Source organism: Saccostrea cucullata, unplaced genomic scaffold (assembly GCF_032062105.1).
Source record: "Saccostrea cucullata isolate Sc308-1 unplaced genomic scaffold, CSIRO_AGI_Scuc_v1 ctg345, whole genome shotgun sequence".
NCBI lineage: Eukaryota > Metazoa > Mollusca > Bivalvia > Ostreida > Ostreidae > Saccostrea > Saccostrea cuccullata.
Window position 1 is genome coordinate 28,789 of NW_026923192.1, and position 17,046 is coordinate 45,834.

The 17,046-nt window shown below is 34.0% G+C and overlaps 2 protein-coding genes across 2 annotated transcripts; one reads left to right on the forward strand and one right to left on the reverse strand.

Annotated features, from left to right (window-relative positions):
* The first annotated feature begins 4,116 nt into the window (after nucleotides 1-4,116).
* On the forward strand, nucleotides 4,117-13,011 carry LOC134263402 (arylsulfatase I-like). Its single transcript, XM_062745733.1, has 15 exons — nucleotides 4,117-4,686; nucleotides 6,240-6,351; nucleotides 6,693-6,744; nucleotides 7,727-7,830; nucleotides 7,974-8,080; nucleotides 8,303-8,367; nucleotides 9,116-9,220; nucleotides 9,397-9,460; nucleotides 9,636-9,733; nucleotides 9,886-10,025; nucleotides 10,192-10,256; nucleotides 10,354-10,465; nucleotides 10,670-10,836; nucleotides 12,029-12,178; nucleotides 12,549-13,011. Exons 1-15 carry the CDS (start codon nucleotides 4,590-4,592, stop codon nucleotides 12,722-12,724), a joined length of 1,614 nt encoding a protein of 537 aa, XP_062601717.1. The 5' UTR covers nucleotides 4,117-4,589; the 3' UTR covers nucleotides 12,725-13,011.
* Nucleotides 13,012-14,754: 1,743 nt separating this feature from the next.
* On the reverse strand, nucleotides 14,755-17,035 carry LOC134263399 (uncharacterized). The gene is made up of 5 exons (XM_062745731.1): nucleotides 16,863-17,035; nucleotides 16,281-16,751; nucleotides 15,997-16,167; nucleotides 15,568-15,864; nucleotides 14,755-15,449 (listed from the first exon to the last, which is right to left on the reverse strand). The coding sequence occupies exons 2-5, from the start codon at nucleotides 16,749-16,751 to the stop codon at nucleotides 14,928-14,930; spliced, it is 1,461 nt and encodes a 486-aa protein (XP_062601715.1). The 5' UTR covers nucleotides 16,863-17,035; the 3' UTR covers nucleotides 14,755-14,927.
* Between the last annotated feature and the right edge of the window lie 11 nt (nucleotides 17,036-17,046).

A 17,046-nucleotide genomic window follows, 5' to 3' on the forward strand; every position in this document is an offset into this window, starting at 1 on the left:
TGAACGATTAGGACTAGGGCTTTCATCTTTAATATATGTAATACATGCGACATGACCTTTCTTCAGAAGCCAATAACTTTGATCCTTTGACCTTGGAGTTTGACCTACCTTTCAAAAACTTCTCCTTGACCATAACATTTGAACAGATGGTGCTAGGGCTTTTATATTTCCTAGTCGTATTTCTTGTGAAAAGACCCTACTTTGGGTACCAATATATTTAATTTGCATTTAAGAAAAGTTTAAATCTTCGCTATGTTGCCATACAGGGGCATCAGTGTTTCACAAAGACATTTTGTTCCTTATAACTTTTGATTGAGAAGAGATATAGCATTCATATTTTTGACATGTGCATTACATGTGACAAGACATTTCCGAGCTTGCTATGATTTCCAACCCCTTGACCTTCACGATTGACCTTATTTTTTTTTTTTAGAAAATCAGCTTTGATTATGATTTCTAAATGACATATGATAGACCGTTCGTATTTGACACAATATGTCACCGACAAAGACACCTAAAGCGGGGGGACCACAATTCTTTGAATTTGCTTCTTACGTTTTTAAGTCTGCGGGCTACCAAATATGAAAAGACAGATTATTCGAAACTTTTTTTAAGGTAGATTAATTTTACTTTCTTTACTTTTTAATATTTAAATATTGGTTTTTTGCTACAGTTTCATCTTTAGGAAGATGATTTAGGGTGTCCTACAGATGTCCAATAAATTTTTGATTTTGTTTTTTAACCAGAAATAAGAAAAAAAAATGATAACAGCTTTTGAAAACGGCGTAGAACTCGTTCTAATAATGCATGGAATATGCCTGCTACAAGTTGATTAATTAATTTTTTTAAAAAACTTTAAATGTATTTATATTTTTCAAAATATGATCAACTTAGCCAAAATGTGGTGTTTCAGCCCTGGTTCTGGGCATGGATTTCTTCTTAAATACTTAGTATATGTGTATTTGACTAAGTGTTTAATCTGGAATCCCTCAGATCCAAAAGACAACAACTTGGCATTAATTTATTATAGGTGTCATAAATTCTAAAGTTGGTCGAATTGTGTCCAGCCATTTTATAAAAGTTGAACATATTCAAAGGTTTAAGACAATGGTCGATGACGATAATACTTATGTTAACTGAATGACTCGGGTGACCTTAAATCTGTTCAAGACCATAATAAATAATATGTTCAGGTATCCTAATGTAGTTCAAATAAATATTTGTTCAAACTGTAACCTATGAGGTTTGGTGGTGCTAAAACAGTGATTCAAAGCATAACCTGGAAATACAGGAAATTTAAAGAACATATAATATTTTAATGAATAAAAGGCAAATTAGAAAATTTTGATATGAGACGTTATTGCCCCCCGCTTTTGCGAAAGCGAGGGGACATTAAATCTCATTCGTGTGTCCGTCAGTCTGTCAGTCCGTCACAAAAACATTAACCTTGTCCATAACCTTTGATTAAAATGGAGCTATGACTTTCATATTTCACATGTGTATTCCTTATGATAAAACCTTTCTTTGAGTATCACCAAATTTGACCTTTTGTTCTTGACCTTGGAGTTTGACCCACTTTTACACAAAAATTCCAAACTTTTATTTTGGCCATAACTTTTGAATGATAGATACTAGGAATTTTATATTTCACCTATGTATTGTTTGTGGCAAGACCTTTCATTGGATACCAAGAACGATGACCTTTTGACCCTGACCTTGGATATTTTCATACTTGTGAAAAAAAACTTTAACCTTGGCCATAACTTTTGAATGGTAAGGGCTATGTCTTTCATACTTCACATATCTAATCCTTGTAAGAACACATTTTATTGGATTCCAAAAACTTTGACCCTTTGACCTTGACCTTGAGTTGAAATTACTTTTAAAAAACAAACCTTGACAATACCTTTTGAAGGGTTAGGCCTAAGGCTTTCATATTTCACATATTTAATTCTTGTGACAGGAACTTTCATTAGATATCAAGAATGACCTTGACCTCGGAGTTTGACCTACTTAAAAAATTACCTTGGCCATAATTTTTGAACGGTTAGGGTTTAGATCTTTCACATTTGTAATCCTTGTGACAAGACCTTTCTTAAGAAACCAACAACTTTGACCTTGGGGTTTGTCCTATCATTTAAAAAATTATCCTTTGCCATAGCTTTTGAACAGGTGGTGCTAGAGATTTCGTATTTCACAATTGTATTTCGTGTGAGAAAACCATACTTTGGGTAATAATACATTTTATTTGCATTTAAGAAAAGTTTAATCTTCGTTATTTTGCCGTACGGGGTCATCAGTGTTTCACAAACGCATCTTGTTCCCTTATTGAGAAGAGATGGGCTTTCATATTTGACATCCGCATTTCCTGTGACAAGATATTTTCGAGCATGCTATGATTTCTGATCCCTTTACCTTCACGAATGACCTTATTTTTTTTTTTAAATCAACTTCAGTGATAATTTTTAAATGACATATGATAGGCTTAAGGGCTTTCAAACTAGTATTTGACACAGTATGTCATAAAAAATGACATCCCAACCACAAAGACACTGAAAACGGGGGGCCAAAATTCTTTGTTGTCCTATATATTCTACTTTTAGGGTACATGGAGTTGAAATTTAGGGATCAAATTTTACATATCACAAGTATAAAGAATCTTCTTTAGAACAATCAATTTTGTATTTACTTCCATCAGGTAAAATGACAAGGGAATGTTATTTATCCCGCTTTTTGACATTTCCATGTTGTGTAGCTTCAGTGAATATGACTAAAAGAAGATTTTTACTACATTCATTTAGTTTGCTGACGTCTTGACTCTTTTGGGTGAGGGTGGAGCCACATGATTCAAAACGTTTTAAGGTCTTTTCACCCTCACAATCTTAATGGTTTAAAGTACAAAAATTGAATTTATTTTCATTCAATAAAGCTTAAATTTACCAATTATTGCCAAAAATGTATAGGTCGCCATATTATTTAAGATGGGAGACGCAAATAAACAGAAGCATATATGTCAACTTAAAAAATCGTACATTTTTTTGTAACGGTATCATATATATTACGTAAAAACAGATTAAAATTCATAATTCTGATGCTGAAAGTTCTTATATACTTGATACATATAAGATACTTTTGAATTGTAAACTGTATTACATTAGAAGTACAATAAAGAAAATCCCTAAATGAAGCCATCTGAGCAGGAGTTATTGCCCTTGTCAACGTTCTTTTAAAAGATTGAATAATTGATTGAATAAAGTATAAATTTTTAAAAATCCTTTTACTTAACAATGTTTTTCATTACACTTATGGAAAAACATTCTTCCAAAATATATTGTTCTATTGGGTATGAATTAAATTTAATGACAGTTTTTGCAAAAACCTATGACATCATAGGAGGGTGGAATTACCTTAAGAGAAAAGGAGGAGGGTGAATGTATTGCCTGTGGACCTCTTAATTTTTCTTAGTTTAATAATTTACCGGGCTCCAGTGTAAGGCATTTTAATCTGCACGTCAGTTGGAAATTATTTTCATAGAAATGTGTGAAAAAAGTGATTTTTTGTGAGTTTCTTCATGATTTAATTTACTAGTATAACAAGTGATTGACTTAGTTTCTGTATTCAAAGTATTTAAGAAGTGATTTTTTTAGAATATAGATTAAATTCTGACTTGGAAGCGTGCATGAAAAACCTACTTTCACTTTCTAAAATAAATCTTTCTTCAAAATTTTAACATGAACAGGAGTGGGAATGTTCGTTTATCAGTGTAACTTTATCAGATGTTGAGGAAAATGTTTATGTTTTCAGAACAACAAAAAATATTTTTCAAATTACATTTTAATTTGAAAATTCGTAAATACTTGTTTACTTCATTTTATTTTGATTTACAACAACACACTGGGTTGTTTACCAATATGAAAAAAATACACAAAATGAGCGAACAAAAATGCGGTCGATACTTGACACTTCATTCTTGTTAAGTTTCACAACATGCAGTCTCTTCCAAGGTTCAAAGTCCATGCATTTAAACTGTCAAAAAACCAGTACAAATGCCTTTCCCATGACCTGTCAAAACAACACATATTTTAAAAAAAAAGCACAATGTTTATTGATTTTTCATTTTAAAATGTTAGTAAGTCTTTTTTTCTTCTCATAGATTCTCAAAAGTTGGGTCAAAAGAGCAATAAAGACTGCTTTTTTTATTGAGAACACCTGATCAGAAGGGTATACAGCATGATTTAAAATTTTCTTCGTTGGTGTGTTGAGTCACCAGTTCTGTATTGAGCGTTAAGAAGAGAGGGTTCATTTGATAAACGTGATAAAACTCCTAGCGTTACTACGATTGAGGACTTGCATTGTCACTACTCATCTGCAAGTTTCTTCTTCATAACCGTTTCCAAAGTGATTTTCCATTGGTTCTCTGAACGTTTCGCGTGATATACGAAATTCAGTTGACCGTGAATATTGAATAGACATAAAAATGGAATCAAGAAGATGGTCCTTCGAATTAAGTTTCTTCCAGAGAAGAAGTGTCCCTTGACAGTTTGATTTCATTAACTTTGCCGAAGAATACGTTAGAAAAAAATCAAAGGATGCTTCGTGGTACCTTCGTTGTCTTCTGTCTACTATTTCCTGTTTTGGAGGGCGCCAAAAAGCCACACATACTCTTCATTGTTGCAGACGATTTGGGTATGTAATATTCATGTCTGTGATGCACATCATTTAAGTAATGTTCTCCATCAAGTTTTTATTCATTTTATAAAATTATATGTTAGTTGTATGTAGTTTGATAATTATCTTTTTATTTAGGGTTGAAGTTTAATTTTTACCGAAGCTTTTATAATTACTATGTCCAAACATTTAACCATAAAAAAGTTCCTTTCATCGTAATCCTGCTTAATCATTGGAGATCTCTGTTGCGTTATTAGATTTAGCTGTTATGCAAGCTACTTGTAAATCAGTTCTGTTTGTTTACTTTGAATTATCTTTACTTCAATGATATCATTCTCGTGTGAAAAGGGTATTGTTGATAAGTAAGTATGTTCTGTAAATACATAAGGTCATAGATATATACCACACGGTCACATCGTGTACTTAATTGACCTTTTCTATTGTATTTTTGAAAAAGAATGTCGAAAAATCGTTTGGTTTTAAAAAACTAAGTCTAAGGAAAATTCTATCATGCTCATTAATCCATTCTTAATTCTATATTCTTCATGTACACTGTATTAGAGATAGGAACAACACATGCCACTATATGTCATCCAGCATGTCATTTAACCAGTCTAAAACAATAAGCTTTAACATTACGTGAAAATAAATCCTAGCTGTTCTACTAGTCATAAGCAACTGAAGAAAAGGATTTGTTCAAAAATATTTTCGAGAGAATTAAATTAAGGTCGTCGACACTACCTGAGGTGACTAACTTTTCATACATAAGCCCCGACCATATACAATCATCTGACATAATTTAAATACATGCTGCCAAAGTACACCTCTCCTAATGCCTTAATAAACAGAAACTTTTTTCAGGTCAAATACCTTTAGTTTCCAATCATACGATCGCATAGTAAATATTTTAACTGACCTCGTTTTTGCGCCGTTTGACCTAGAAATTTTGACTTAACGACTCGATTTGACCTCGCTATTTAGAGTTTATCGCCACATTAATGGAAATCCACACCATAAGATAGGCTTAAAACCAGGCCAGCAGGTGTAGGTAGAACCTCATCGCATACTGTATCGAAACAGATTTGTACACAGAGAATTTTATGTTTTGAAGTAAAATAATGCGATGTCGCTCTGAGAGAAATTCGTTGAGGAAATTCTGAAATATACATTATATTTTTAAAACTGTAAAATCATCAATTAAGATACATTGTATAGCGTATTTTACTTTAGAACTTACACATCTGTGTGGTATCTGATCGTATTAAATTCTAACTGTAACCATAAAAGATGCACCACCTAGCTACAGCAATGCTACCAGAGATAACTTTCGATAAGGTTCTTGCATTTAATGGAATTCCTATTTTCAATGAAATGTTGCTAAAAAATGTTTTAAACTGGTATTTATCACACTGAATGACCAAATGTCTTCCTGCTTCTTGAGATACATATTAATATTACACTTATAAAAATTTAAATTTAACTTAATTTAAAAGTATCCCATTTGTATCTTGTTAGTAAACTAAAATTGAATATGTCCAGAGTATTTCATACATCTGTTCATTCTTATTAAGGTTGGAATGATGTTGGATGGCATAATCCGGATATCTATACACCAAATTTGGACAAAATGGCGCACGCCGGGGTGATATTAAACTCCTCTTACGTTCACCCAATATGTACACCGTAAGTAATATTTAATTCCACAAGTCAACGAACTACCTTGACAAAACACTTAGATTTTAAAATAATGCCTAGTATATTTATAGCACCGCCGAATCGGTTTCTTATTCGGAACTGGCCAAACGACTGTATATAGAAGGAAATTCACACCCATTTCAATATACTTCTGAAAGCTTAAATTGAAACTCCCAAAGCTCCCAGGAGGAAAAAAACAAGAAAAAATGTAGAGTTTGATTAAAATAATATGAAGGAAAACAAAGTGTATCATTTACTTATTTAATAGAATCTGAAACATTCTCCGATCTTAATTGTGAACATCAACAGTCAGCTCACTTACTTTTCAGATCAAGGAACAGTTTTCTGACCGGTGTCTACCCTTTTAGAGTTGGCTTATCGGTAAGTTTGATCTTGTTTTGACAAATAAGCTTTTCCTTTACTTTATTTGCTGATGCTGACAGCACAGAGGGTAAAATATACAGGTGTCACGTGTCACTCGAAAGCTTTTCACCTTTAATTGTTGAAACAAACTTTGTAATGAAATTTTTGGCGATGTTCGCTATAACCTTTCTGTACTTAGATTTACTAGTTATTAGGCAGTATGTCGACTGTAGCTTAAAAATTTTCTAGCATCTTCTCATCGTATCTGAACATTGAAGGAGAAAAACAACATATTTAAAATCCACTGATGAGAAAATCTACTAAACAAGATATGTTTATGAAACACTACTGCCTTCTGCAATGGTACCTCAGGCCGAAGGTTAACGTTTTTCAATTGTTGTCAGACTCCAAAATCAAGGAAGAGTTCAAAATGTTGGTACCCAAAGGAAGGTCTTGTCAAATGGAAAACAAATGAGAAAAAAATATGAAAGTCTGAGCACCAACCACTTAGAAAATATGGCTAAGGTTAAAGTTTTTCAAAAGTGGGTCGTACTCAAAGATTAGGATCATATTGATACCGAAGGAAAGAAATTGTCACAGGAATTAAGTAAATGAAGTATCAAATTTCTTGCACCAAAAGTTCAAAAGTTTTTGGCTAGGTTAATGTATTTTCAAATAAAGTAAAAGATAAAAAGATACTCGATGATTTTTTTTTGTTCCGAGGAATATATATCTTTGGTTAATGAAAGCCCTTTATTACCAAACATTCAAAAGTTATGTCTTAGGTTAAATTGTTTCACAAGTCCAACTTAAAGATCAGAGTGAAAGGATAAAAAAAAACTTTGATTTCTATAGAAAGCTTTGGTAACATCAGATGTACACTGTACTTTGAAACATAAAATATTGTTTGGAGGGACTTTCTGTTTCAAATGGTGACATATCATTAACACTCTCAAACATTTCGAAAGGGTTTAAAGGATACTTTTTCTTGTTTTTTCAGGGTTCTGCAATAGATCCTCGCCAACCACGCTTTATGTCTCTAGATACACCAACTCTCCCAGAAAAACTCAAGAAACTAGGTTACTCCACGCATATGATTGGAAAGTATGTAAATCAAAAACGACTGAATTACAAGTTTTAAAATTCTTATAATACAGATATTATCAGAACCAGCAGAAGAGTTCTGTAAAACATAAATTGTGATCAGTTAAGGTCCTATAAATGTTTATTGCAATTATTTTTTGCAGATGGCACTTGGGGTTTTGTAACGAGAAGTACACACCGACTCGGCGTGGATTTGATTCATTTTTAGGGTTCTATGCAGGCGCTCAGGACTACTACAAACACACCAACGGTTGGGTTTACTTTTAACATCAATAAATCAATCAAATTTGGATTCATGTTGCTCTGAAATCTCCTATATACCAAAGTCAACAAGATTACATAAATCTGAAATAAATGAACATTTTTATGTTTGTTTATTGGCGAAACAGTTACATGTATGAAACATTAAAGGTTTACGATGCCTAGAGTATATGAATTTAACAGAATTCTTACCCTTTTCTGATTATTTTAGTTGGAGGATACGACTTCCGGTTTAATAAGACAGTGTTTTATCCACCTAAAAAGCAATATTCCACAGTAAGCATGAACTTTTTTTCAAAATCACTTTTCCATTCCAATTAAAGAAAAATAATTACATTTTGGTGATGAAATCATTCGAAATGAAACATTCTTTAGTTTCTCTCAGACCATACAAATGTAGCATTGTCTATACCTAAGCAGTAAAATAAGCATGTGAAGTTTTCACTCTTTCAAATCATTATAACTTACGTACCGACATTCCATGGGTTTCGAATTATTATAAAAAGAAACAATTATAAATACAAACCCGACCATTAAAAACTAGCTGAAAGAGAAAAGGGTGCACCAGGTAAGGAAAAAAATGTTTATTTCAAATTGCCCATTTGACAGTCACGGTTATGTAATTTACATGAACATTGCCTGCAATTAAATGGAAAGTATGAAGGAACAAATAATTTAACAACATATTTCGGCTATAAATTAGACATATAATTTTATTTCTTATATTGGTTACATATGTATGATAAGAATTTCAAAAACATCTAAACGGTAGCATAGATAACATGAAATCTGTTTTAATCGCTGTTTACGTAAGGCGCAATCATAATTTTATAAGAGAGGTTAGACATCGAGGTTACATTTCAATGGTTTTAAATCCTGCAGAGTTAAGAACGTTTCTCCATCAAATTAAACATAAACTTGGTTTTTCTCACGGATCCTTTTCAAATTCGACTCACTGTCCGAATATTACTTTTCATGACGTCATTTACATTTTTAGCTGTGATATTTTTTCTTCATTCCTAAGAAAACGTACGCCAAAAGGGCTGTGGACATTATAAAAGAACACAAGAAGAATAAGAACCCGCTGTTTCTGTACCTGGCTTTCCAGTCGGTTCACACTCCATTACAGGTATAATTTAATACAACGCAGGGTAATGATGAGAAATAGGGAAAATCAAGCTACTGAACCCTCGGTTATCATGTCAGGTTTTTTTTGCCCATGACCAACTATTTAGTGTGGAGATAAACATGCGTTTTTTCAGAAATTACTTTGTTTTTAACTTAAGATACACCATAATTTTTCAGGTACCAAAGAAGTATGAAAAAAGATACCATCTTCTGAAAAACAAAGACAGGAAAATATTTTCTGGTTCGTGCTTAAGGTTTATAAAAAAATCATTTTGATAATAATTTTGTTTTAATTTGAAGTTGATACATTTTAATAACTGATGTAAAAAAGGAACATTCAGTTTTAAATTGATTGAAATCAAAATCAGAGTAAGATATTAAATAAAATGTAACAAATCTTATCGTGGTGCTTGTAGGCATGGTAACAGCAATGGACGACGCAGTTGGGGCTGTAATGGCGGCCTTCAAAAAACACAAATTTCTGGGGAACCTAGTGGTAGTCTTCACAACTGATGTAAGTACTAAGTAGAGGTGCTTGAACATTTTTAAAAGCCCATTTTAAAGTTACTTAACTGAATGTTCATTTCGATGTACTGTATTCTGTTTCCTTTTAGTACATTGTATGCTTTCCTTTATAAATTAAATCTTATTTGTTTTCTTGACTAGAATGGTGGGGCAGCTCATATTGTTGGGAACAATTTCCCCCTCCGTGGATCTAAGACGACCTTATGGGAGGGTGGAACAAGAGCTGTGTCCTTCGTGTATAGCAAGAACCTCCTGAAAAGGAAAGGATACGTTCATGAGGGGTACAAAAGTTATAACCACCTAATTTATCTTTCCAAAGGCTAATAAATTCCATCAATGCATGTTTTCTTAAGTTTGTGTAACACATGTGATAACTACTATATTTTATTTCATGCAACGACATCTTTTTAAATGTTGTTTCTGACTCTAAATTGCTTTATGTTTTAGATTATTCCACTCAACTGACTGGTTCCCTACCCTTTTAGCAGCGGCAGGAGGAAGACCAAAATTAGGTTTACTAGCAATTACATCTTAAGTTTGATGAATTTTTTATTTCTATTCCTTTGAAAGTTGATGTCATTTCTTATCTGAAATGTTACTTTTTTTTAGAAAAACAGATCGATGGTATAAATCAATGGCCGATGATAAGATCTTGTAAACCATCGCGGAGGACGGAGTTCATCTACGACATTGACAAATCACGACATTCATACGGCATAAGGTAAAACTACGTACACGTATCCCTCTTTTTTCACGTGTTGCAAACTTTTTTTTTAAATAAAAGCAGCCGGTATTCCATAAAACATCTTTTTCAACAAAGAAAAAACATTTTAAAAATATGAGGGATGTTGTAAAGTCATAGTAATGTACAAAGTCGACGTATCAAATTTTTTATAAAACTAACAACTCTGTCGTTTCCTTACAGAATGGGAGACTACAAACTAATAGTCGGTACCCCTGGGGACTACAATAGTTGGTACCGAGTGGCAGCGACCGATAGCTTTTGTCCAATCTATGACGAATATGAAACAGACAGTGACCAAGATATATTTATATACGAATCACTAAATAGAATGGTCAGAAATGCTAAAGGTAATATTAAAATTCATCTTGGCCATGTTATTAATGATTGTATATTGTGTAACGTCCCTCACGATAATTTTTCACTCATATGGAGACGCCACCTCTTGCCGGTGGAGCTACATTTTGTCCTGTACTCGACACTCAGGGCCATTGAGAAGTGAGGGATCTTTATCGAGCCAGCACCTACGGCGACACGGGACCTCGGTTTATACGGTTTCATCCGAAGGACTGGTCTCCACCTCCCACAGTGGGATTCGAACCCGCGGCGTAGAGCAGACACTCTAACCACTGCGCCGCGCGGGAGACAGATTTGTAATTGGTATTTACATTTCTAGGATCTCTATTCCCTGTTGTCCTTCAGAGGACAAGCGACTTTGTAATCAAAATGACGTAAAATTATTGTTTAAATAAAACAGGCAATGCTCGCAAGGGTATTAGGAAGAGTATGTATACCCTGTGTATGTTCATTCAATGACAGATAAGATGATCGGATCATGAGCAAAGTGTGATAATAGATATCATTTGAGGAACGGCCACTCACCCTCACAGGATAATTAAAATAAATAGTCGTGTCGGTAATCAAAGTTGGTGGTCTGACTCACGGGTGTAAGAAACAGTCTATGTTGTAGTAACCCTAAAGTTTACCAAAACCTGAAATCAAAGCAATATGTGAATAAAACACAACACGTTTAATGTACCCAAAAGTTCATCGAATTTCACCTGGTCAGTGGTCATCCTTGATATCCTAATGTCGTGGCGTTTTGTATGAAAAATACTTAACTGGTCCATCAGCCATTGTAGAAATGTAGAAGATGGATGTAAAATGTTAAAGTTAAACAGACGATTTGGTCGGCTGACCCCAGCTGGACAGACCAAAAAGAAAGCTAGGCATGAAGGAAACGTTGCATTACATTGAAGTAAAAGTCAAATGTAATGTATGTAATATTGAAATAGGGCTTTAATAGTTACATTTAAGTGCAAATTAAACTCTGAATAAATTGCTTTTGAGTTCTCTGCAACAGAATCAACATCCTGATCCATCAATATAATGCTAAATATCAAGTTTCGCACCTTACAAGTGTGTATAGATTTGTACTGAATCCAAAGAAGCTCCCTCATTCTTTATATAATTACAGTCCTTACTGATCTTTTTTACTCTGATCTACGTATACATGTATACATACACCAATACTATTTTCAGGATATGTTCGCTGGTTGACTGCCAAAATTCCAGGGTTTGATATGGTGAGAAAATGGCATAGATATAGGCAGCTACAGCGTTGTCAGAAGTTAAAAAAACAGGACAAAACAAAATGGATTTTCCCGAAATACCTTCTATATAATATCAAAGGTAAGCTGAATACAGCATAAACTATCATTACTCACATTGATAATTATTTGTTTGTTCATTATGGTGTGCGTATGGCTTGGATGCATTGTTTGAATTATATTGAAACACAAGATGGGGTCGAATCAGATTATAGCTCCATTTTGGTATTTGATTTATATGCTCCCTTCTCCGTGAAGTTTACGAACCATCAAATTTGAGACTATAATGTCAGTCAAAAGAAGTATTAGATGATTCATAGCAAAACTTAATTCTACAAAACTTCTACATTTTTGACTACGTCCCACCTATGAACATTCTCGGATTTCAAAACATACACACAGCATTAATATCAGTATGGTCTATTTAATGTAAAGTTGTCATTATTTTGCAGATGATCCATCAGAAAGAAGAAATATAGCTGGGTACAAACCAATGCTGGTGCAGAAAATGAGAAAACGGTTAGAGCGATACCAAAGAAAAGCTGTGCCTCAACAAACTAAAAGCAAAGATCCGCGATCGAATCCAAAACGTTATAATGGGGTGTGGAGCCCTGGTTGGTGCAATTAGAGACACAGTAATTTTCTAAATGAGACTTCCGGTCCGAATAATTATACTCACCGGTGATTTAACTAAAACGGGTAGTGCTCGTCCAGAACTCGTTGTCCATTATTTGTGAACAGTGTCCAGATGCCCTGTGTACAACCTTATTTTGATTGTTTGTACCTAATGGATTCTTGGGTTCAAGAGAAAGTATATAAACCTTGCAGGCTGTGTATTTCAAAGCTTCACAGAAAGTTGGAACATACAGTGTAATCTTTTGAATTTGTACGGAGCGTGAAAATAATTGTCTTCAAGTCAATATACTTGTTATTTGACAAAATCCTTTGAAAAACTTGCAGATATCCTACAATATGATATATGGTAATATATCTGATTGGCTTAAACTTTAAAGACTCCCTTGGTTATTGATGCATGAATATTTCCATTTCTAATTTTTTTCTCTGTGATAACTCTTTGAAAGTTAGGGGTAGTTTATTTCGTGAAATGAGTAAAATCAAAAATACACTTGAACGAGCGTAATTGTTAATTCTTTTGGCGTAAATACTTTAATAAAATAGTATATTAAAATATATAGATTGTGTAGACAAGATGATATGGTCATTACGCACATGCATTCACATGCGCATGCGTGCAATGCTAAAATTTGAATGAAGGTACACTTCTGGGTAAATACAAATGTATTGAGTTTGTCTTATTTAATGAAGCTTACAGGGAATATGGCACCGTGCGCATCTGTCTAGCACTAGTTTTGATTGTTTGTCATGGATTCGCAAGAGAAAGTGTTTAAACGGAGGCCAAATCACAGAAATGCATGTAAAATCTACGAAGCGTGAAAATAATTGTCTTCAAGCAGTGGTAATATATGCCTTTGTGTTTGTTTCTATTACATGATTGTACTTGCGATATCAAGTGTGTCATGTACATTTATGTTTTATATTTAAATTGAAACTGGCATGGCCTACCTCCAAGTCAATTTTAGTTAACATGAATTTTTAATATTTTTATGATTTAAATCTATTTTGGGAAAACAAAGAGAGATACTAAAATTATTAAAGTCTAAATCTTTTCTGATCAAAACAATTTTATTTCACAATGAAATTCAACCAAACTTGCTACAAATATAAGGGGAAGTTTGTTCAAATGAAGGGCCACGCCCTTTTCCAAGGGGAGGTAATTATGAATTAGAGAAAAATTAATGGTCAAGAACCACTGGACCAGGAAAGGTCATATGGAATCACAGGTAGTGTAGATTCAACAAATCATGACCCGTGGGGCCAGGATGGGGCCAAAATGGCCGACCAAAGTTTTACATAGGAATATATAGGGAAACCTTTTAAAATCTTCTTTTCAAGTACTTCAAAGCCATGATTAGTGATATTTTTCTATTTAAATGGAATCATCTTCAGGTAGTGTAGATTCTAATTTGTTCAAATCATGACCCCCTGGGGGTTAAAATTCAAGCCCCCCCCCCTAGTAAACTTTCAGTTCTGATCTGATATGTGCTTTTTTTCTAGCCGATATGCTCAGGTGAGCGCTGTGGCCCCTGGGCCTCTTGTTCACTATAGAAATCAATGAAAAACGGAAAATATTTTTAAAACATCTTTCCCCCCCCCCCCCCCGTATCACAAAAATTCCTTTTTACAGGTAACAAAAAATCCTTATTTTCCACCAATGTCAAAGTGATTTACAACTGAAACATTATATTTTATTGAAATATTTATGTTTAAAACATAAGAAAAGATATAAGGAACATTTAATCATATGTATTTCAAATTGTACTTGCGATATGGAAAAAGTGTGCGCTGGTATTAAGATGATTTATCAATTTATGTTTTATATTTAAATTGATATATTTTATATAAAAATGTGGACTTTATGAATTTTATTATGCTGTATACATTTAAAATGGAGTATTTTTGTGCACTAAGCGCGATAACTCTATTTTCAAACAAGGTAATTACGGGGTAGACTGGCAATCCGTTGCAAGAGAATGAATTAAGACGTCACTCTTTGTAATAAAAAAATTGAGATTGAAATAGAAAAACAAATTGGTTTTATTTGTACTATAAAATAACAGAACAACAAAACATTTCATTTAATTACTGCACATGCATAGTATAAAAACATAACATAAACATATGATTTCTAATATCACGATGGATATGAACATGACAGAGTGAACAAGATATGAACTTCTTCGTCAGTAACACTAATAATCCATACCAGACAGTGTTTTATGATTTTTAATAACCGCTCTCTCTGGAGATTTTTTCCCGGAAATTGACCTAGCCCATGCGTAGCTGTAATTGTTCAGTTTTTCAACCTCTTTCATTTGTCCCTTGCTAATGTCTGTTTTGCGAATAAACACACGACAACCTTGCTGGATTACTCGAAGAATTTGTCTTCTGTGAACATAGACACGTCTCCGAGACCCCTGAAATAAACACCGTTCCCATGACCCTTGATCAAGGTCCAAGGGTGTTATTTTGTGGTACATAACATGAAGTTTTCCTCTTGGACGAGTCTGTACCGCAACTTCGTAAACTTTTGTCCCTGTGGAGCTCTTAAATAACTTTGTTCTTCTAAAACCATTTTTAAGATACATTTTGTGAAATGGGCCCTCTGGTTTCTCGGGACTGTATGCTAGTTTCCACGGCGTCCATTTCAAATTCCGAAGAGCGAATTTCGTTTCTGGGATGTTCTCGCGTGGGATACTCTTCTTTGTCGAGTTCTGAAAATCACATATTTAATTATCATTGAATGCATACTGCAATTTTAAACAAAAAATTCAAATACCTTGAAGAAAAATATTCTTCAGACGTTTGATTTGCAATAAAATGGAAACTTACATTTTTAGGAATCGGTTGTCTCTTTTTAAGTGGTCTAGCCTTTGGGGCACGTGGGATTGGCGCCTTGGGTAAATCTATCGTTTTTGGTTTGGTACTGACGTCACTCGTTGAGCTAACAATACTGTCCATGTGTGTGATTGGCAATGGTGAATGTGGGGCAGTAGACACGCAGATAGAACAGCCTGGGATTGACGTGCTACTCACTGAGTCTCCGCGACGGAGGGTGGCAAACATGTTGTTTAAATCTTTGTGGAGACCAGAGGTGCCTTGGCGGGCTGTAACTTCCGCTTCATAATTCTGTAGAAAATGGCAGAAAAAATATATTAAATTTTGACAAACTTTTCAAAGAATTCGGTTGCAGAGCCCTATTTCTCTTTAATCCGGAAAGTAATTAATTTTTAATTCAAAAGAAAAAGTATTCACAATTACCATAAACAGGCCATCGTCTTTTTCTCGGTAGCATATTGCCATGATGAAATCGCAAATGCTGGAAAAATTCTCCAGCTTAAGATAGTGACCTCCAGTTTTATCTGCCATAGTTTTGTAGAAGTCTTCCACTCCTTCGTTATTCAGGGCCTGGACAGCATAGATCTTAATTCCCTAAAATATGGGTACCACATTTATCAGAAACAGAAATGTGGGAATTATACAGCATATACAAATGGATTTTTATTTTCTCCTTTTATTTTTTAGATTTAAAAATTATAATTTACCTGTTTTGCAAGAATATCGACTTCGTCTCTCCAATTAATATTGTGCACGTTTAGTTCGTAATCTGGTTCGTGTGGGTTGGCATCTCCAATCATCACCAAAACTTTGTTGGAAACTGGTGCCCAGTTAAAATCTTCATTTGCTTTTCTAAGAACCAGTTCATAGCACTCGTCTTGATCTCCACCACCCGTTCCCTCGACCTCGCCCACAAAATTACACAGATCCGCCACATTATGAGTGAAGTCGATGTGTTTTTCCAGGTAGAAAACTTTTTCGTCACAATAGTCCCCGTGGGCTATCACCCCTATTCTGATTCCTGGAATATCAGCTTGAAGTCTCTGGATCATCTCGCTTAATCGACCTTTGACCTCGTCGAGTATGTATGACATTGACCCGGTGGTGTCAAAGGAGAATAAAATGTCCATGGCACCACCTGGGGGCATTGTGAAGCCTGGCAATGGTGAAACGTCCATCTAGGAATTGAAATAAATGATTGTTATATAAGTATATTTAATAATTTGTTCTTTTCAGTATTAGAAACAAAAATTTAATGTTTAAGATTTCTCAACAGTGTGTTATTTTACCTTCAAGTTATTCTTTGGTGTTGCTTACTCGATTATCAAGCAAAGTATGAAGTTTTGATTTCGGAGCCCTTTCATTTATACCATTCTTGATGACTGACGATCTTGGTGTAGACTAGCAAGCATTGTGTAGACTGACGATTAAACACACATACATGTAATGGAAGACTAACGATTAATGGCAAAA